The 20,372-nt window shown below is 56.6% G+C and overlaps 4 protein-coding genes across 4 annotated transcripts; 1 reads left to right on the top strand and 3 right to left on the bottom strand.

Annotated features, from left to right (window-relative positions):
- Window positions 1–138: 138 nt before the first annotated feature.
- Window positions 139–5,975, bottom strand: B0T26DRAFT_647910 (glycosyltransferase family 2 protein; the record flags this gene model as incomplete). Its single annotated transcript, XM_060437950.1, has 3 exons — window positions 139–170; window positions 264–5,590; window positions 5,668–5,975. 3 exons carry the CDS (start codon window positions 5,973–5,975, stop codon window positions 139–141), a joined length of 5,667 nt encoding a protein of 1,888 aa, XP_060296898.1.
- A 4,212-nt stretch (window positions 5,976–10,187) lies between these two features.
- B0T26DRAFT_741179 (chitin synthase) lies at window positions 10,188–15,715 on the top strand (the record flags this gene model as incomplete). The annotated part of the gene is made up of 3 exons (XM_060443935.1): window positions 10,188–10,489; window positions 10,553–14,239; window positions 14,299–15,715. The coding sequence occupies 3 exons, from the start codon at window positions 10,188–10,190 to the stop codon at window positions 15,713–15,715; spliced, it is 5,406 nt and encodes a 1,801-aa protein (XP_060296897.1).
- A 1,201-nt stretch (window positions 15,716–16,916) lies between these two features.
- B0T26DRAFT_711870 (branched-chain alpha-ketoacid dehydrogenase) lies at window positions 16,917–18,756 on the bottom strand. The gene is made up of 2 exons (XM_060442059.1): window positions 18,362–18,756; window positions 16,917–18,255 (listed from the first exon to the last, which is right to left on the bottom strand). Exons 1-2 carry the CDS (start codon window positions 18,568–18,570, stop codon window positions 17,070–17,072), a joined length of 1,395 nt encoding a protein of 464 aa, XP_060296896.1. The 5' UTR covers window positions 18,571–18,756; the 3' UTR covers window positions 16,917–17,069.
- A 451-nt stretch (window positions 18,757–19,207) lies between these two features.
- On the bottom strand, window positions 19,208–19,684 carry B0T26DRAFT_752073 (uncharacterized protein; the record flags this gene model as incomplete). The annotated part of the gene is made up of 4 exons (XM_060445478.1): window positions 19,208–19,307; window positions 19,403–19,471; window positions 19,545–19,585; window positions 19,670–19,684. The coding sequence occupies 4 exons, from the start codon at window positions 19,682–19,684 to the stop codon at window positions 19,208–19,210; spliced, it is 225 nt and encodes a 74-aa protein (XP_060296895.1).
- Between the last annotated feature and the right edge of the window lie 688 nt (window positions 19,685–20,372).

Here is a 20,372-nt window from a genome sequence, read left to right as displayed (position 1 = left end):
AGTAGTGGCAGTGGTAGTAGATAGTAAATTAGATGGTAAGGCGACGTGTAGTATGCGAGAGACATGAGGAATATAGTGATAAATGGCTTTCTGTGTGTAAAGAGGCCATGACTGCCAAACAATAGGGAAGTATTTTTTCTACAGCTGGCCAGACAAGAGCGCTTCCGTGGCTAGATTACCACAGATAAAGTCAGCATTCAGTAATGACATATAACAAGTAAAAGTATATAAGCAGATTGGGGTGTTGGGGAGGGGGGACCTACCGCTGTTGATATACGCCCTCTTCGAGTCGAGCGGCACGCCAAAGCGCCTCTCGAGCTCCAGCTTGATGCCCTTCTTGGTGACCGTCATGAGGTCGGCCGTGCGCAGAATCTCGCGGATCTCGGCAAGCAGCGTATCGTCGCTGGGCAGGCCGACGCCGAGGTTGGTCATCTCGAGCTCCTGCTGCGACGGCGACGTGAAGAACTGCGATCCGCCGAACTGGCTGGCGCGGTTGTTGCCGCCGGGCGAGTTGTTGTTGCTGCCGTTGTTGAGGATGTCCGAGGCGGCCATGGACAGTCGGCTCGGCACCGCAGCGACGCTGACGCCAGGCGCCATCATCATCTTGTCCGTGTATCCCCCGAGCGGGTAGCCCGTGGTCGAGCCCGGCCGGCTGGCATAGTAGCCGCCGCCGCCGTACTCGGACACCGCCGCGTTGGGCTTGGTCGCGTACGAGAAGCCCGATATCTCGGACCGGGCGTCGTCGCGCGACGTCTGCGCGTCCCACAGCTCGGCCTGGTACTCCTCCCACTTCTTGCGCGGGATGCTGGCCGGATCGAACTTGCCCTCGTCCGTAATGACAATCTTCTTGCCCTTCTCGCCGGCCACTACGCGCGTGTTGCCCCAGTTGAAGTCGTCCATGTGCCAGAAGGCATACAGCGGCAGACCGAAGCTGAAGACGGGCACAGCGAGCACGTACAGGATCATCCATCCGATCATCTCCCACTTGCGCCGGAGGATGAAGATGATGGCCTGCAGACCGTAGATGGCACCCAGCAGTACAAAGGCCGTGACGGGCACCACGGTGGCATGAGTGGCCACCAGAGCAATCAGATAGGCAATGTAGGCAATAGTCACGGGCTGCACAATGGTAGACATCAGATCGACAAACACAATGAAGCGCATGCTGAAGCAGCAGAAGCCGCAGAGCTGCGCCATGGGGATCAGCTCCATGAGATTGTGCACAGTCGAGTTGATCCAGCGACGGCGCTGAGAGAGGAAGACCTGCCATGAGTCGGGCGCGATGGTCCACGCGTGCGCATCGAAGATGTACTTGGTCTTGTACTTGGAGTGGTACTTGAGGAGCAGCGTCGTAAGGTAACGGTCCTCGCCCAAGTGTAGCAGGTTCTTCATGTGCAGCGTGTCGACACGGATAGTCGCGTAATTGTCAACCACCTCGCGACTGACAAACAGCGGCTTGCCCGTCTCGGCCGCGCGGATACGGTACATGGAGAAGCAGCCGGGAAGACAGGTAACAGAGCCAAAGAGGGACTCGAAGGCCTTGGACAGATTGTGCGAGATGTAGTATTCGTACACCTGGATCATGGTGATGAAGGACGACTTGGAGTTGCTTAGGGCCGTCTCTCCGCACACGGCGATTAGGCGCGTATCGTCGAGGAAGGCCGACACCATGCGTGTAGCCGAGTCGGGCGCCACGACCGTGTCGGCGTCAATCTGCATGATGAACTCGTAAAATGTCGGATTGACGCCGATGATGTTGCGGATCTGGTGGTAGATCTCGAGCTCGAGAGGGCTCATGGCCAGATTGTAGTGGACGCGGTTGAGGAAGCGCATGAGGATCATCTGAGAGTCCCGCTTGCCACGGTTGCCCGGACGCGACACCTCGGACGGCTTGCCGATCTTGACGACGACTAGGAAGGGGACGATGTGGCCCTGCACCTCGTATAGGCCCGAGTACACCTTGCCCATGTTGTGCTGCTTCAGACCCTCGCCCAGCGACTCGAAGCTGAGCGGCTCCGGGTCTACCGTCTCGGACACGCCGAGAATGTCGAGCACGATGCGGGGAGTTGGCCGGTCGTTGCCCTGGCCAATAATCATGCCGTCGCAGATGATGACGAGAAGTTTGCGCTTGTCGTCGTAGCGCATGCGGGCGGCTGAATCGATAGCGCGGCGAATCGAGTCCTCGTCTTCGGTGTAGGCCGGGATCTGGCACATGACAAACTTGTCCAGGTTCTCGGGTGTATTCTTGGTGCCGAACTGGAGGGCGGCGAAGAACTTGAAGCCAATGATGCTGGCCAGCAGGATCGACACGGCCAGCACGAGGTACTCGGCAAACTGGCAGCGCACCGAGTTACGCGTGTCGACGTCGGCGACATAGAACAGATTGTCCAGGCACAGCTGCATCGACGTCTTCTCAGAGCGCGAGAGCCCCAGAGCGTCCCAGAGCTTGGTGACGTCTTCGCCGGCCTTTTGCTGGAAGAGGTCGACGACGAGCTGGTTCATGAAGTCGGTAGCCCCCGCCGCCGGCGCCGGATCGCCCTCTCTGCCCTCAATCCCTCGCCCGCCTATGATATACTTGGTCATGTCGTAGACGCGGCCATTGAGCATTGCGACCGACTGTTGCTTGGCAGCCAGCGTTCTGACGTACTCGGGAGAGAAGCCCATGTTGCCTTTCTTATAGCTCGACTTGAGCATGATCATCTGCTCTGAGAACCAGTCGGGGCGGTAATCGTCGCCGTGGAAGTAGCGGAAGTCGTGGTACTTTGAGTTCTTGTCCTGGCTGCTGATGACGGCGGCCGAGCCCGAGACGTTGGTCGACTTGTAGTCGAGCAGGACCTGAGGGTCGATGGGGTTGCCGCCCGTGCCCTGGCACATGGCCGACACCTGGACGGGGAAGAGGGACGTGATGTCGAGGCCGCCGTACTGGGTGAGCAGCTTGGTCTGCAGATAGGGCGGGTAGTGCCGGGGCGCGTACGAGCTGATGTCGAAGACCTGGCCGCGGATGGCGGCGAAGGCGCTCCTGCCGTCCTTGCCGTCGTTTTGCGACAGCTCGTCGGGGCTGTAGACGTACTGCTTGGGGCAGATGAGCATGGGGAAGCCGACGATGAAGAAGATAGACACGCCGCAGCTGAACCAGATGATGATGTTGATGGCCAGCTTCTCCCTCCACGCCATGCGCACGTCCTTGCGTGGCATGCGTCCCAGCAGCCGGATGGCGAAGTCGGGTATGAAGAAGGTCAGCATGTAGACGACAAAGACCCAGCGCTTGCGGCTGGCGCTGTCCTTGTACTCCTCCACCTCGACCAGGTCCTTCTCGTTGCCTCTCTCGGCCATCTGCTCGCGCGTGTCGAGGTTCTTGAACATGTCGCCAGCGCCGAACGCCGAGGCGCCGGCATCGGACCGCGCGTCGACGTCGTTGCTGCCGAAATAGCCCGCCTTCTTGTCGCTCAGCGTCTGGGGCGTGCCCGTCGAAGCCACCAGCCGCTCCTTGGACTGCCCAAACGGATTCACACCAATGGCATCACCCCCGTCCGACGGCAGCCCGTAGCGGCCAGAAGTCGACATGCTCTCGCCCAGCTGCGCAATCTCCATCCAGCAGCGTTCGCTGAGGAAGACGCCCGTCGAGCCGATGGCCACCTCGTTGTTCGGCCAGCGCTTGTCCTCGACCACCATCTCGACCTTCTCGCGCTCGCTGCCGACTAGCATCGTCTCGGCGTCGGCCAGGCCCAGAAACTCGCCAAAGGGGAGGAACAGGCTGAAGTCGGCCGACCTCAGGCGCTGGCTGATCTCGGCAATGCCGAACGTCTGCACCTGCGCCCGCACGCACTTGCTATCAAACTGGTTCGCAATGCGCCGGTCGTTGGGCTTGAGGCAGAAAACGAAGTAGCAGTTGGTGCCTGGCGAGGTGAAGGACCGCGTGACATTGTCGAGGGCCGACAGGAACTGACCGGCCGCGCCTTGGTCCAAACTCCGCCCATTGAGTGTCGCCGTTCTACCGCCGCCGTCGCCCGCATCGCTTCCCTGGTCGACCGACTGGTCTCTGTCGGGACGGATGCGGGTAGTGCGCGACGTCGCCGGGCGTCCACGCCGCGACATGATACTGGGAGCGCGCATCGGCCTCGAGCTGACCGACGCCTGCATGACCGTCGACCGCTCTTGCGGATGGACGACGGTTTGCAGGGCGTCCTGGCCAAACAGACGCGAGACGAAGGCGCTCTTGCTCGAGTTGATGAGGTTCATGAGATCACCCGAGATGACCTCGCCATTCTCCTCAACCAGGCCCTTGATGGGGTAGTCAACCTCACCGGCAAAGTGCTTGACCGTAAAGGTGGCAGCCGTGTTTTCGGTAAAGAAGTTGCTACCGGGCAGCTTGGCCGTTGCCGAGCCGACCTGGATAGCCGGGTTTTTGCCCTCGAAGCGTTTCCGCAAGCTCTCGAGCAGCTGCATATCAGTGCGATGGCGGCGCGTCTGGTCGTCTAAGATGCTGAGCAGCCCGTTTCCAGACTTCAGCAGGCCCTTGACGGCATCCGAGTTGTCGAAGTAGCTGGTCGCAGGCACGGCTACCTCCTCCGTCTCGAGCATGTCGGCCTTGCGGTCGAAGAAGTTTTGCAGCGCCAGGTTGTACATGGACTCGGTGGCGGCATTGTTGAGGAGCTGGTCAAGCGACGAGCCCGTGGTCGACTGCTGTTGGAATCCGGGGAAATCGATTACGGAGAGAGTATTGACTATCGAGTCCTCGGCCGCGCACAGCTTCTGATTGATGGTCTCAGTGACATATGCGACGAGGAGCGAGTAGAGCGTCCGCGCCAGTTCGTTCGCGTTGGACCGGGCGCCCGTAGGGTCCAGCATGACCGTCACTCTCTCCTTGTGGATCATCTTGGTCTTGTAGCCCAATGTCGTCTGAAGATCGGCCGCATTGACACCTAGGAAGGCGGCGATTATGCCCAAGACATCCTTGTTTTTCACCGCGGTTGTGGTCTGGCCACCCTCGTGGGAGAAGCCGCCACTGTCATCAGCAGCGACTGTGGTGCTGGACGACGTCTCAAACTCGAGCTGGCCAATGTGCAGGATGCATGCCAGGATCTGGCAAATCTCTGCGATCTCGCTGCGGGGGAACTCAAGCTTCCGTAGAGCTGTCTTGAAGAGCTGGAATCCTTCGGTGTCATTGATACCCACCTTGAGCTGCGTGGGATGCCCTAAGTACCTCCATCGCCGGGCAGTCGCGCCAATGGGCTCGTCAAACCCGAGATGCGTCTTCTCGGCCGGGCTCGTACCGGACAAGAGGTAATATAGCACGTGGAAATTACGCTCTCCGGTCGGCACGTCCGCGATTCTGCTCCTCTCCAAACGGTGGTCCAACAGCTTGGCGCCGATGAGCATGGGGTTGGTGCTGGATGATGTGTCGTACTGCAACTCGTAAAAGAGACCCGCCTTGGAGGCCGTCGGCGTCGTCGCCGTCTTGGTAGTAGTGAGTGTGTCGAACACAAATGCCGCCAAAGACACCTTGTTGGAGAAGGGGGTGGACGACTTGTTGAGGATCGAGGTTAAGAGATGGGATCTGACGGTCGTCTTGCCAGAACCAGATTCACCCCTTGTTTATTTCAGACAGTCAGTACAACAACGAACAACCGGCGATACTTCGCGCCTTCCCCCAAGAGCTTTGCTTACAGGAAAAGCACCGCTTGGTTTTCAGAGCGGTGGCCCAGCCGGATGAGAGCCCTCTCTGCCAAATCCTCGGCAGCGCTCATAGAGCTCGACTCCCTGTTGCCATCTCCCTTGGAGGAGGAGGTGTAGGTGTTGAGGCATATCAGTGCGTGCGACGACAGCCGAGCCGTGGGCAACGATACATGAAAACGGCTGGCGAGGTGTGCTGTCAAGTGCGTGTCCGACTGCAGATGGACAGGTAACGAGGGCAACGAGGGTTGGGTATGGGCCCCTCCGCCGCCTCCGCCGAGCGGGGGGAGATTCAGAGCCATGTTGACGACGCGGTCAGGCGTCCTGGCCGTGATAGATGGGCGAGGAGTCGTCAATCGTCAGTCGTCAGTCGGCGCGTGTTGGGACAAGAGATTGACGGGGTTGTCGAGTGTCTCGAGTGTCTCGACTCGTGGGCAGCAAGCCACGTCCTCCCCTTGAACCCCTGTTTCGTGACGAGCGGCGCTGGCAATTGGGGGCTCAAGCCAGCTCGCAAAAAGGGCCGCCGGTGCTGGTGGAAAGACGAAAGAACAACAAAACGAACGTTATGTGCAATTGTAAACGTCTAAAACGAGCGTCTGAAGAAATGAGACGGCATGAGAAGCCCGGCGAACACCCAAGGTCGCCTCTACAGAATACGTCCTGTTCGATCCAACAGTGTGCTACAACGGCGCTTCTGGGATGGGGCTGGATGGAAAGGGATCGCTTGTTTTTTTTTCCCGAATTCGAGGCCAGTACGGGGACCCAAATGAAGCAGCCGCGCAACGTCAGCCATACGAGGTACCTTACCCCTTAGACTTGGGCCCACCATCTGATTGGAGACAAGCATGCAAGACCTCGGGTCTAAGCCGGGTTGGCTGGAGGCGGTGGTGCAAACTGGGAAAAGTGTCAACAAGTTAAGGGACGGATGGCAAAGCCTCAGCCTTTGCCTTTCCGACATATCCACGACGAGAGAGCTATTTAGAGATTCAGCTTTTTGCATCTCGCAGTGGAAGTCTTTTCCTTCCTCATGTTTTTCGCTTCACGATTCCATCTCGACAGTGCTTCCTGAATAGGGACAGTCCGTTCCCAGGGAAGACCAATAACGTTAGCCGGCGACGATCCCAGTCAGACCCCACCGTCGCGTCATGACAGCAGGCTTCCCAGGGGTACCAGCGGCAGGGGCTCGGGGTGTTATTCGATTAACGAATCCTGATTCCTATGGGCGAACTTCCCCATCCTTTGCGGCTCGAAGAGCCCCTAGCTACTGTATCCAATACGCTGTTGGTTCCGATTCTGTTCAAACATCGAGCAAGCTGCCATTGGGCGTCCTAGATTTTTGTTTGTTGTAAACTCCATGCTGCGGCAACCTGGAGCCTGGCTAGCCAAGGCTCTCCGCAAAAGTGCTCCCAACATTCATTGTTATGAGGAATGTCTTGGCTGCTCCGAATCAGGGGCCGCAAAAATGGAATGTTGGGATAAATCTCAATCAGACCAACAACCTCGACAACGAGACCTGCTCAAGACCTCCTTGACACCTGCTCGGTATGGGGTGGGATGCTGCTTGTCCGTAACCTCGGATGGCAGAGTGATGACAGCCCGGACTCTGCAGGCGAAGAAGGTTCGTTTGGCGTCGCAAACTAAGAGCCCCGTATCGCCCCACGCCGCCGCAAATTCCCGGCAGCGCAGGCACGGAAGCACGGAAACAACAGGAGAAGGATCTCAACTTGTCTGCTCCGCCCACATCTGTGCCTCTTTGACGTCCTAGCATGTTAGCGGGACAAGCGGTGCAGTGGCCTAGGTGGCTAGTATGACTGGGGCGTGCACAGTGTTCGCGATGGCCCGCAAATCAGACGAGACGGGCCCAACTCAAGTTGCTTTGGAATGCAACAGGGCATTTGTTTCCTAAGACATTGATAGGCACCTAGTATCTGGTATTAATTCGAACCCGCTGGTTGGCCCAATCCGCCAAAGGCGAGCATCGAGCTACCAAACCTACGTAAGGTAGTGAGTGCATGTGTACTGGACACAATCCGCAGCTAGGATGCTACGGGCCAATGCCTGCTCGGGCTCAACAACAGATCAGAATGAGACAACCAGCACACAATTGGAATGCGCCCGTGTGTGAGCGAGCGGGAGGGGTCACGCGGGGGCGAAGAAAGGACAACAGAAAGCCAACAGAAAGCCCACCCACAGAAAGCTGCGATGCTCTGCTGGTGCTGCGCCTGCGGAGTTCGTTCGTGTTGTGTGGATTTCGATGGACGGATGGATGGCTAGTTGTTCGAGAACTGCGGCGATCGGTTTGTTGTCGGACCCAGCCAGCCCTTGAAGGAAGGATGGATGGATTGGATGGCTGGCAACTTGGCAGATCGACTAGGCCCTGGGCCAAGGACGCACTAAAAAAAGAACCGCCAGGGCTAGAGTGGCGGAACAGGCTATGCATTTATACGACAACTAGACCGGGTTCTCAAATAAGGCGGCAGCTAACAGCTAACGGATAGACAGTTATGCATGTAAAAATTAAGATTCTCTAATCACAAAACACCCCTCCCTCTTTGAGTTTGCATGTCCCTGCGCTGTCCCACCGTCGGTCCCAGTGGGGTCTAACGGAACACTGGCACAACAGCAAGGCACCAACCACACCACCACAACAGGAGGGCGACAAGTTACAATTGGCCTTGGGGTTATTATTCCCGAGAATACGGACACAGTCACACGCGTGCAACCCAATAATTTTGCTCTAGTCGTCTCCCGCCCAGAGGCTCCTCGTCTTTCGGTTTCACATCCAAGAGACCTCGTAACGTGGAAGGCGAATTGCCGGCGGGAAACCCATGCAGTGGGGGTGGAGAGTTTCTTTCGACATCCAGTCACGATGCCATCCGTCGATCGAAAGGGACTTTTTAATTCTCCCGCTTTGTCCATTTCTCGTATTCAACGGCCATCCGATGTCAGGCATAAACCAAACCCACCCTCTTTAGGCCCGCATCGCCGCACTGCATTCATTCACTGCACGCTGCACGGCAGGTGTTGGACCGGAGCGAGCAGTCAATAACTTTCGATTCCAAGGTGGGCTTTGGACACCTCGGACACCTCGGACACCAACAAACAATCAACAAGTACAGAACTATATAGTGCAGGAGCGGAGACGCCACTCAGGTCTCAGAACGGGGCGAATCGAGCGATTGAATGGGCTGCAAGTCGGAACACGGATACATGGACTCTTCTCTTTGCAGTACTAGCGTGCGCGCGCGTGTCTTCGCCAACAAAAACGGCGGCCGACTGACCAAGGAGAGAGACAGCGTCGAGACCGAGACAGTCATCAGATGCAAGTGTGACGGCAGTCTGTTAGCACGTCGTTCTTTCGCCAACTCGTCTCCTCGCTCCATTGGCGGCCTGCGGGAGCGACGGACGAAAACTTGTTATACTAAGTAATAATGGGACCACAATTGAAGTGCGAAACGAAAATGGGTAAATTGAACGCCAGTTACGCCACTGTCGGCTCTGTTTACTGCATACCACTCATGTAACTGCAAGCGGGCGCGAAGGCATGCTTGTTGCATGGGGGATGGCTTTAACTCGCCGGGGAACCCCATCCCAAGATCGGCTGCACGAACCGGGAAGGCCTTGAATCCTTTTTTTAATTCCACGGCACATCATGCAAATCGTCCTCCACCCCGGCACCTCCCACCTGGCGACGCGGTCTTGGCGTGATTGAGCAGGTGGTCGTTGTGGGCGGCCGTAGTGCCATCGTGGTTCGCTTTTCCCCCTTGTTTTCATCCACCCAGCAGCCGCCTGCAGGAAGCGGAACCCCCTTCACTGTCGCTGCCGCTGCTGACTGCTCTTCAGCAAGGGCCGTGATATTTTCTGGCACCAGACCAGACAGGCGCCGTATTCCTGCTCACCCACTCGCTACAGTGCAGCCGCCTCTAACGCCGCTGTCGACATTCGCTTTTTCCCTTGTGCCTTCGCCGTGTTTCACCAGCGCCGCCTCACTCGCTTTGGCCGCTGTTTCTTCGCCCTGTCGTTTTTCGTCTCTTTCCCAATCCTAGGGGCCTTTATTCTTTTTGTTTTGTTGGCCGCTCCCGTGGTCTGTCTACCTAACTTGCCCGCGTGGTCTTTCGTTTTCGCGTGCAAACGTGGAAAGGGGTCCAAGGCCTGAGTACTCTGTACCTGACTGAGGTCATCACGTTGCTCCGAGCGACCAACTTGCATCCTGTGCAGCCACGGCCGCTCACCAGACTGCAGTTGCATCGACCCCCTCAATCTTGGATATTGTCAACTAGACTACCTAATAGCAATTGCCATTCAGTCGGCCGGCTCTGTTCCGTACCGAAGCCCGACCCTCTACACTCTAGGCCTAGGGTACCGACAAACCACAAAAACACGTTAGGCGAGAAGAAAAAGAAGAAGAAAATAAGGGCACCACTCCGTTTCACCCGCCACCATTCGACGGGCGGGAAGAATCTTGTCTTCCTTTTCGTACCGAAAAGGGGCATCGCGGCTCGCATCTCGACAAGATGTCGAACCGCATGTCAATGTACTCGGTGGGCTCCGAGGCGGGCATGGGTGGCCCTCGCGGTGCTGGACAACAGTCTTCCCAGGTTTCCACCACGACACTCCTCAACGCCGTCCACAACATCTACCTCTCCTCGCAGCCATACCGACTCGATGCCGGAACAAGCCTCGTCGTCAACACGTGGCTCACTGCGTCCCAAGCCGGCCCCGATGGAAACGTTGGGGGCACAGTGGATGCTGCCCTGGCAGTAAGAGTATGGGAACATGCTCGCCGCCGTGCTGAAGATGGCTGTGTCATACTCGGGTATATTTCTTGCTTCGCTGGCCGTCTTCCTCGAGTTCTGTACAGTATGCTAACATTTTCAAGCTCGACACACTCCTCTACCCCTTCTCTCCTCCGGCCATTCCTCTCTTCGGTCCCAATCTCGATCCCGTCTGGTCTCTTTACGGCACTTGATGCCATCGAGCCTTTTCTACGCTGTGTAACCCCAAATAACCCATCGATGCCACGGCAGACTGCGTTGGGAGTTACCTTGACGCTCAATCTTGCGGGAAACTTGACCGCGGCTTCCATTGCCCTCTCACAGGGTGGCATTGACACGGACAAGGGGCTGTTGAACATAACCTCCGAGCCTGGTTACCGGGCCTTCGATGTGTTTTACTATCTTCTCACATCTGCCTCAACGCCCGCGGAGCGAGAGTTTCTCGGGCTCAAGGCAGCTTCTCACTACAGCCTACTTGCCCGGTCCGGCACCTACGGCCCTCCCTCGTACCTCCCAACTGCCGACGACGCTGCTGCCGCCGACGATTTCCGGACAGCCCTGAAAGACATCGGCATCAAAGGCTCAACCCATCGGAGTTTTATCTCAATCCTCGCGGGTCTCCTGAAGCTAGGCAACACGATTGATTACCATGTTGACGAGGACGCTTTGGAAGACATATGCGAGGATGTGGGTGGCCTGCTCGGGTTGGATCCTGAGATTCTTGCCAGACAATGCACCACCGAGGACCGGAGGACATTGATTGGGGGCCTTTACGAAGCCTTGGTCGACTGGGTTATCAAGAAGGCCAACGATTCCATTGCCGCCCAGATGGGACGCATTAGGGACGGAGACGAATCTAGCGACGGTCGCGGCGACCGGACACCCACTTCAAACGAAGACACCGGTGATACCGTTTGTCTGACCGTGCTCGAGATACCCGACCCCAACCTTGGCAAAGCCGTTGCCATGAGGGGCATCTTTGACGACAGTCAAGGAATCAACTCCGAGATGAAGCAGGACGGAGTTGATGTGTCCACGGCCGGGAGCTCCGTTCTGCGGGAAATGCAGAACGCCGTGGCCGAGTGTGGTCCTGAGCTGGGGATTATGGTCGGAACCCTAGGCAGAGAGAGGCAACACACGCTGGAAAAACGCGAAGAGGTTCTCGAAAAGATTGTGCTGGCCGCGGAAGATGATGGCTTTTTGAAGAAGCTCCTCCTCCCCGTCCCGGCTGAAGGCATCAATCTGGGTCGCAATGGCCGCATCGACCTCACTACCGTTCTTGGCAGCAGTCGCGCGTGGTATCATCTCTGTGTGCACCCGACTGATGAGTCGCCGGCTAGCCTGGCAGCCCTGCCGTCAGTCACTTCTGCTTGGTCTGCGGGAACTGTGTCGCGCCAGCTTCGTACATGGCGGCTACCTGAGTGGTCCAATCGGCGGAACAAGCACCTCGACTTCACTGCCGATTTCGACCACGAAGAGTTTGTCCAGCGTTACCGCATGCTAGGGTGCATGGAAGGCCGAGACGGCATCGAGAGCTGGATCCTGGAGCGCGGTTGGAGTAATGGCGAGGTCGTTGTTGGCACGGAGCGAGTGTGGATGAGAGAGACTGCATGGTGGGAGGCAGAGAGCATGCTCGATCTTAAGCCCATGGAGGCTGAGAGGCTCGGAAGCATGCCTCACATGATGCCACCAAGCGGCATGGGCTCCGGGTATTCGCACAGCGGCAGTGGCTTCTTCCCTCCGCAGCAGTACGGTGACAGCACTTCGAACGGGAGCCGCGACCAGCTCGTTCACCACCAGCGGAACATGAGCCAAGCCACCCTCAACGCCGCCCACCCAATGGCCGCCCCGTCCATTGCCCCCACCGCCATGACTGGGATGCGCAATGTGAGCAATGGCGACTACGGCCTCGGGGCCAGAGGCGACACGGTCAAGGACCAGGTCTACTACAACAGCGACGGCGAGTTCATCAACAACCTCGATCCTGAGCTGGCCCACGGCAAGACGATTGAGGAAACTGGCACCACCACCTCTAGGAAGATCTGGGTTGCCTTCGTCTGGGCTATGACCTGGTGGATTCCTTCGTTCCTGCTCCGCTTCATAGGGCGTATGAAACGCCCCGACGTCAGGATGGCGTGGCGGGAGAAGCTAGTTCTCTGCCTCATCATCTTGTTCTTCAACGGCTTCATTATCTTCTGGATTATCTTCTTCGGCCGTATTCTCTGCCCGAATTTCGACAAGGCATGGTCGCAGTCCGAGATTACGGGCCATCAGGGAGCCGACGACTTTTGGGTCAGCATACATGGCAAGGTTTACGACATATCAAGTTTCTGGAGGCTGCAGCACAGCGACACGGCCATTGAAACGAACTCGGAAAACATGCAACCATTCGGTGGCCTGAACCTCGATGGCTATTTCATCCCGCCACTGACTATATCGTGCCCCCTAGTGGTTACCGATGACATGATCAGGCTCGAGTTGAACAACACGCCGACCCTCGTTGAGGGCATTCATACGTCGGGATTCTACCAGACGGACCCGACGACCAAGCTGCACTCGGCCGGGTGGTATGTCGACTACTTCCTGCCCCGCATCAAGGAGTACTACCACGGCGACCTCGTTTGGGATACCGGCGTGGTCAAAAACGAGGGAGCCAATGGCAACCACCCGTGGTTCATTTATGAAGGAGGCATCTACGATCTGTCCGACTACATGAACACGCAGAAAATATACAACAATGCCGCTCGGTACGCCTTCCTCGACCAGTCTCTTGTCACCCTTGTCAAGAACAGCCCGGGCCAAGATCTTACCGACAATATCAACGGCTTGTTGAGGAACGCGCGGTCGAACCAGACGCAGAGCGCGATACTCCAGAACAACATGAATTGCATCAAGAACACCTTCTATATAGGCATTCCAGACTTCCGCTGGTCGGCGAGGTGCCAGGTGAACAATTACATTCTTCTAGCCTTCACCGTCATCGTAGGAGCCGTCATTATCACCAAGTTCGTGTCGGCTCTGCAATTCGGGTCGAAGCGGCGCCCGTCGCCCCAGGACAAGTTTGTCATTTGCCAGGTCCCAGCCTACACCGAAGGCGAAGATTCGCTGAGGAAGGCGCTGGACTCGCTCACGGCCCTGCAGTACGATAACAAGCGGAAGCTGATCTTTGTCATTTGCGATGGTGTCATTGTCGGTGGCGGTAACGACCGCCCTACTCCCAAGATTGTTCTCGATATCCTCGGCGTCGACCCCAAGGTCGACCCCCCTGCTCTGCCCTTCAAGTCGGTCGGCGCCGGCAGTGAACAACTCAACTACGGCAAAGTCTATTCCGGCCTGTATGAGTACGAGGGCAACGTCGTGCCGTACCTCGTTGTCGTAAAGGTGGGCAAGGAGTCAGAGCAGTCCATGGCCAAGCCTGGCAACCGTGGCAAGCGTGACTCGCAGATCCTGCTCATGAGCTTCCTCAACCGCGTTCACCATCGCTCTCCCATGAACCCTCTCGAGCTGGAAATGTTCCATCAGATCAACAACATCATCGGCGTGGATCCCGAACTGTATGAATACATGCTGATGGTCGATGCCGACACCTGTGTGCGTGAGGATTCTCTGAACCATCTTGTTGCTGCTTGTGCCAACGACGCCAAGATTGCCGGCATCTGTGGCGAGACGAGTCTGCAGAACGAGGAACGCTCGTGGTGGACAATGATTCAGGTCTACGAATACTTCATCTCGCACCACCTCGCTAAGGCCTTCGAGTCCCTGTTTGGCAGTGTCACCTGCTTGCCAGGATGGTAAGTTGTCACTGATGCCCTGCTAAGATTGCGTCGCATATTGACTAACGGTTGGCCAGTTTCACCATGTACCGACTGCGAACCGCCGACCGCGGAAAGCCCCTGATCATATCTGATCAGGTCATCCGCGAGTATAGCGACTGCCGCGTGGACACCCTTCACAAGAAGAATCTGTTGTCTCTCGGCGAGGACCGCTACCTGACTACCCTGATGACCAAGCACTTCCCGTACATGTCGTACAAGTTTGTCCCAGAGGCCTACTGCCAGACGGCAGCGCCAGAGACCTGGAGCGTCCTTCTGTCCCAGCGTCGTCGGTGGATCAACTCTACAATCCACAACCTGGTTGAACTGATGTTTCTCCCCGAGATGTGCGGCTTCTGCTGCTTCTCGATGCGGTTTGTCGTTTTCATCGACCTCTTCGGTACTCTCATTCTTCCGGCCACCTCTGCATACATCATCTACCTCATCTACCTTGTCGCGAGTCACTCTGGACAGTTCCCCTTGATCTCCATTGTGGTTATAGCGGCCGTCTACGGTCTCCAGGCGCTCGTGTTCATCTTGAAGCGCCAGTGGCAGCACATTGGCTGGATGATCATCTACATCCTCGCCTTCCCGATATACTCGGTTGTCCTGCCCGTCTATTCGTTCTGGAATCAGGACAACTTTAGCTGGGGTACTACGCGTATTGTCATTGGGGAGTCGGGCGATAAGAAAATAGTCGCCGTCGATGACGAGGGCTACGATCCGCGCTCCATTCCGCTTCAGCGCTGGGACGACTATGCGATGGCCAACAACCTGCCCGGCCGTCGCGGCGGCCCCTCGGAGAAGAATGGCGTGGACGCCACCGTCATGGGGATCTACGATGAGGGTAACTATGAGATGGACGACATGAAGTCGGTCTACTCGTCGGTCCGCCAGCCGTCGGTGTTGACGGGTCTTCCTGGCCGCGGTAGCAACGCGTACATGCCGCCCCAGAGCCCCGGAACTCCATTCGGCGCGACGCGTGCCAGCACCTTTGTCGGCGCGCCACCGTACTCGGACAACCCTCTTGCCCACCGCCAGAGCATGGCGTCGATGGGCCAGAGCCCTTACCAGGACTTCTCGGCTGGCGGGCCCAACGCCAGCCACCGCCCCAGCGTGGCCAACCTGCGCAGCATGACCAACACCCCGCCAGGCTTGGGCACGCCCACCAGCCTAAACCCCCGCTTCTCCACGGCCACGGGTCTCAGCGGCTACGGTGCCAACAACAACGGCCGCGCCAGCGCCCTGTCGTTTGACTTCCAGCGCGGCAACGTCGGCCCCGACGACGCCATGATCATTGAGGCCATCCAGATGGTCCTGCGCGAAGTCGACCTCGACACCGTCACCAAGAAGCAGGTCCGTGCCCTCGTCGAGCAGCGCCTCCAGACGGAGCTCGTCGGCGAGCGCCGCACGTTTATGGATCGGCAAATCGATAACGAATTGGCAAACATGTAATACCTGTAGACTTGCTGAAAATGGCTGGCGGTTTAGCTTGCATCTTTTTTTTCTTCTTTTTTTGTATTTTTGATTTTGATCTTTGTGTGCTGGAGGCTAGAAAGGATTCTCTCTATCATCATCTATACTAAGGTGCTTATGGTTGTCGATTCGCATCTTTTTTTATTTTGGGGAAGGGGAACTGGCAATAATGCAGTAATTAAAACCATGGTATATAATATACACATACATCTTTACCTATTTACTTTTTTATCTACCTACTCATGTCCATGACTAAATCTAAACCTGACACTGGATGGTCAACCCTCGTCAGCAGAGGCGAAGAAAAAATAAATATTCGTGTCTATATCCATGACTTGTTTATTCCGTCTACTCTAGGAGCGACTTCCACAGCCTGATCTAACGCCAAAGTGAAATAAATGGTTTATATTCATCACCATGCACACACTAAAATGACTCTGTCTTTTGTCTCATCGAAGCGTGTGCTAGTGCTGGTCATCACCACCTTACTCGAGATGAGTGATAGCTCTTTTAGTCATGCATTATATTTTCACATTTGTTGTTGCCACTCGTGGATGCTCCCCCCACCCCTTTTTTATACCTTATATCCGTACACGCTTTATCCTTGTTATCTTTTTCCCTTCCCCCTTTTACCTTCCCCCTTTTCCCCCTTTCCCCCTAGTCCTTATTGTTACCGTGTTCTATTTTACTATAGAATATAATAAACATAGCGATGGGCTATATGCTATCTATACCTGCTAGTTTCTTCTTGGTTGTGGTTTCCGTGCCTACAGTGGAAATTTGCTTTCCGGTAAGGCTTGGTTGATAAGCAGGCAGGCAACCTGGAACTAACTAAATAGATATATCCTTTTCCTGTTGCTCGTCGTTAACAGAGGTGGCGTTGGTGATCTGTATGGTCTCTCTAGTTCTTTATTTACTTGTTTTCTTTTCACTTTGACTTCACTATCGCTCATTTAGCTGTGGTGCCCTGCTAGCCCCGTTGTTCTTGCCTTTTCTTAACCCCCAAGCTGGATCGAACGCCCGGGGTTGGGTAATGTAATTGGGGGTTGTTTTGATAACCATTGGAGGTGTACGAAGTATAATACGGTAAGACCGAGGATTCTCTTTTTTCTTCCTCTTGAGGAATGGACTCTTGAGTAGACGACACTCCTCTGAGCGTAGACTTGTCTGAAATCAGCAGTGAGAGCAGATGGAAGTAGATTTACAAACTGCATAGCCCCCCTTTTTTTCCCGGTGGCTTTACTGTTTGTCGTCTAGAGCTAACCTAACGGAAAGTCGACTATCTACTTTTCATATCATAGCTGTCTAACAAAATAGCCTGGCTACACAACAATTACTCAATCTTCCCCACGCCCTTGAGCCTCAAGTACACGTCGGTGCCCCAGCCATACAGGCTCTGCACAGCGATGCCGCCCCCAAAGTACTCCGCATAAGCCCTACTCAGAGGCAGGCCGTACCCGAGGCCGGCGATGGAGCTGCTGCCCACGCCGCTGCTGCCGCTAGTCGCGCCGCTGCCGCTCCCGCTAGCGGCCGAGATGACGCTCAGAGCGTCGTCGTTCCAGGCGCCCGGCACGTCGTCGGCAGCGTCGTCGCCAAACGTCGTGAACGAGTACCCCCAGATGTGCGGCAGCACGTCGGGACTAATGCCGCCGCCGCGGTCGCGGATGCGGATCGTCACGCCTGGCGCGCTGTCGTCGAGCGGGGCGATGGCGTCGTGACTGAAGGCGCCGCGCGGCTCCGTGGGCGGGTCGAGGCGGACCGTCTCCCGCTTCTGCGGCGACATGTTCGGGGGCTCCGGGGCGATGGTGATGACGATGGGCTCGCGGTTCATGCCGTTCTCGACGGTGGCGCGGAAGGCGTTCTTGAGCAGCTCCGTGACGATGTACTCGAGGTGCATAGGCACGAAGGCGAAGGTGGTGTCGGGCTCGCCGTCGACGACCCACTGGGGGCGCACGCCATAGTTGAGCTCGCAGATGTCGGCGACGAAGCCGCCGCAGCTGTCGACGGTGGCGGCGGGGCGCAGGGCCGTGTCGATGACGCCGATGTAGTTGGGGTGCTCGGGACAGGGGGTGGGGCTGGCGCCCGGGTCGAAGTGCGGGGTGCTGCTGAAGTGCAGGGCGATGTGCTGCTCGGCGACGAGGCGGGTGCCGATGCGGGCGCGCAGGTGCTCGTCGAGGAAGCGCGTCACTTCAGCGGCCGAGATGTACTTGCGGCACTCGAGGAAGCCGCGGGCCAGGATGGGGATCGTGTCCGTGTGCGTGTGCACCAGCTCGGCCAGCACTTCGGTGAAGCGGATCTCGTCGTCGAGGTTGCTGATGGTTCGGCCCTGCCACGGGAGCAGCGTCGACAGCGAGTGCTGGTAGTTGTTGTAGATCTTGCTGATGTTGGGGTTGGACACGACAATGTACGGAAGGTTGCGGAGCGCCTGGATCCGGTGTGCTAGCCGGATCGGAAGCAGCGACAGCGTGAAGCGCGCCGACGACAGGAGCGCCTCTGCGGAGAGGGGTGGGCGGCCATGTCTAAGGTCGGGCAGGGTCGACGACGACAGATGGTGAGCACGACAGAAGACGGACACAGACGCTCGAATGATCAATGGACGAATGGATGCATTGGAAGCCTGCCTACCTGACCAGGTCGGCTAAACTCAGCGGGTGCAGAGGCTGCTTGGCGAGCCACGGGACTTCGTCCTTGACGCCCTGGCGATCATCGTGTTGCTGGTGTTGCGGATAGTGGTGGCGGGCACTCGACGAGAGGCTTCGCGCCGAAGACACGCGCAGTTGGAAAAAGGCCCTAGGGCAGTTAGGCAACCGCAGTGGCCTCGCGATGCATTTCATGTCGGCATGTTTGCGCGGTAACGGGAAGATGGCAGGAGCGGGTCGGACTGCTAGTTTTCGGCTTGGAAATAATTGATCTGGACTGCCGTTCCGTCATGCCATTTCACTCGTCACTTTCAGTTGGGTGCCCGGGTCGGTGATGGTCATCAGCAGGATTTGATTGGCAACCTACCCGTGCAATCTATCCCTGTTTCCTGTTAGTGCAGTACTGACTCTGACTCGGTCTCACTTTTTGTAGGCATTTCTAAAAGGCTTGGGCGCCAAATACATGATTCAATTGGTTGCAACTGGCGTTGCTTGTGCCAACTAAGTAATCCACTAACAGTTAGTTAGCTTTAGATTGAAGACCTGGCAGGGCAAGCACGTTCAGCGTAGATTGAACATGAAAGAGCTACCTTCCCTTACCTTACCTTTTCACACTCATATTAAATGGATTAACCTCTAATTTCACTAGTAGAGTAATAAATGATCGTCGAATTCATAAGCTCTATGCGTGACGCTGATAAGGCAGCTAAAATGTCTGAAGCCGCCTTCTGCGATAGCCTAGACCCCAGACTGAGATGGACCCTGGCTCATGCTTATGCCCCGCGATCTAATGCCCCGCACTCCTTGACACCACCGCCCTGTCCATCCGCGCTCAAACTACCGCCTGCGTCGAGACCTCGCCATCGGCCTCGACCGCCTTCACGTTCTCGTCCTGATCGAGAGTATGCACTACATCATTGGGGAAGGTGACTCTGTGGATTTCACTGTTGTCAGTGACATGGATTGACTCTCCCTGCTTGATGCAGGGTACTATCGCCCAAGACGAGCGGTTGAGGGGTTAGCCTACTGAAACCCCTTGATGAGCGAGTACTCGTGACCGATGGTGCCTCCCTGCTCTCTAGCTTTGTTCTTTGCACTGACTGGAGGTCAATATGGGTGTTCTGGGTCTGCCAAAAGGCAAATCCTAATCGAGAGCAGGGGCTACTTACTCCTCAACATCTTCAGGGGAGGCGCCGTCCTTGCAGGTAACCTATGACGTCGGATGTCAGAAATAACGGCAACCAGATAAGGTACCTAAGCATTTGACATGGGTTGTCCAGATCGCAGCACATACAATGTAGGAAGGCATGGTTGTCGTTGGGTTGTAAAGGCGGTTTTACGTCTGGTGAGCGATGAGGCAAGTGGTACTGTAGTACGTTTGTGGGGATTCCAACATGAGGGTGAATGCAAGAGAGGCGGCGACAGTCTGCTGTGGATACCCTTTGGCTTTGGGATATCTCTTCCTTTATACCTAGAACTCTATGGGGTTTTAGCATCGGCGGCCTTCCATGGCCGCGGCTGAGTAGCTGAACGGGCCATTCAAAGTGACGCGGCAATTCGCGTAGCATGGAAGCGACCACAGACGAGTGGAGAGGAAAAGTACGTCATGCCGCCCATTATCGGCAGCTAAGACATCCATCACACCCTCTCGTGATACATGGTGGAATAGGGGTGACACGCCTCGAGAACCAGAACGCTTACTTACGGCTCCTCCCACTTTAGCAACTGTTCAACGTCTTAGGCATCTTACCTATGTGCCGCCGGACGCGCCAGACTCGGGGCTGCCGTTGCCCAGCCAAGCCTGTTGGTACCTCCCGCATTTGGTGACTTGCATGATTTGCAGCCGAGAGAGTTGCCCAAGTGCGCAATCATACTTCCTGCGAGTCATCTCTGAGGTGCGCGATAAATCCCCGACGTCCAAGTTTCTTAGTTCGACCCAAGTCAAAGTCGTTGACAAAACGTGGAAGCCATGCGTGTTGCTCAGAATTCCAAGATAG

This window comes from Lasiosphaeria miniovina (genome assembly GCF_030549165.1).
Source record: "Lasiosphaeria miniovina strain SMH2392-1A chromosome Unknown B0T26scaffold_4, whole genome shotgun sequence".
Lineage (NCBI taxonomy): Eukaryota > Fungi > Ascomycota > Sordariomycetes > Sordariales > Lasiosphaeriaceae > Lasiosphaeria > Lasiosphaeria miniovina.
Note: the sequence above shows the minus strand (reverse complement) of the source record. Positions and strands in the feature narration are given on the sequence as shown.

Coding starts and splice junctions, on each gene's coding strand:
- B0T26DRAFT_711870 (XM_060442059.1), bottom strand. CDS start 18,570: ATGAAATGCATCGCGAGGCCACTGCGGTTGCCTAACTGCCCTAGGGCC. Junction 18,256..18,361: donor AGTTTAGCCGACCTGGTCAG/GTAGGCAGGCTT, acceptor GCCCGACCTTAG/ACATGGCCGCCCACCCCTCT.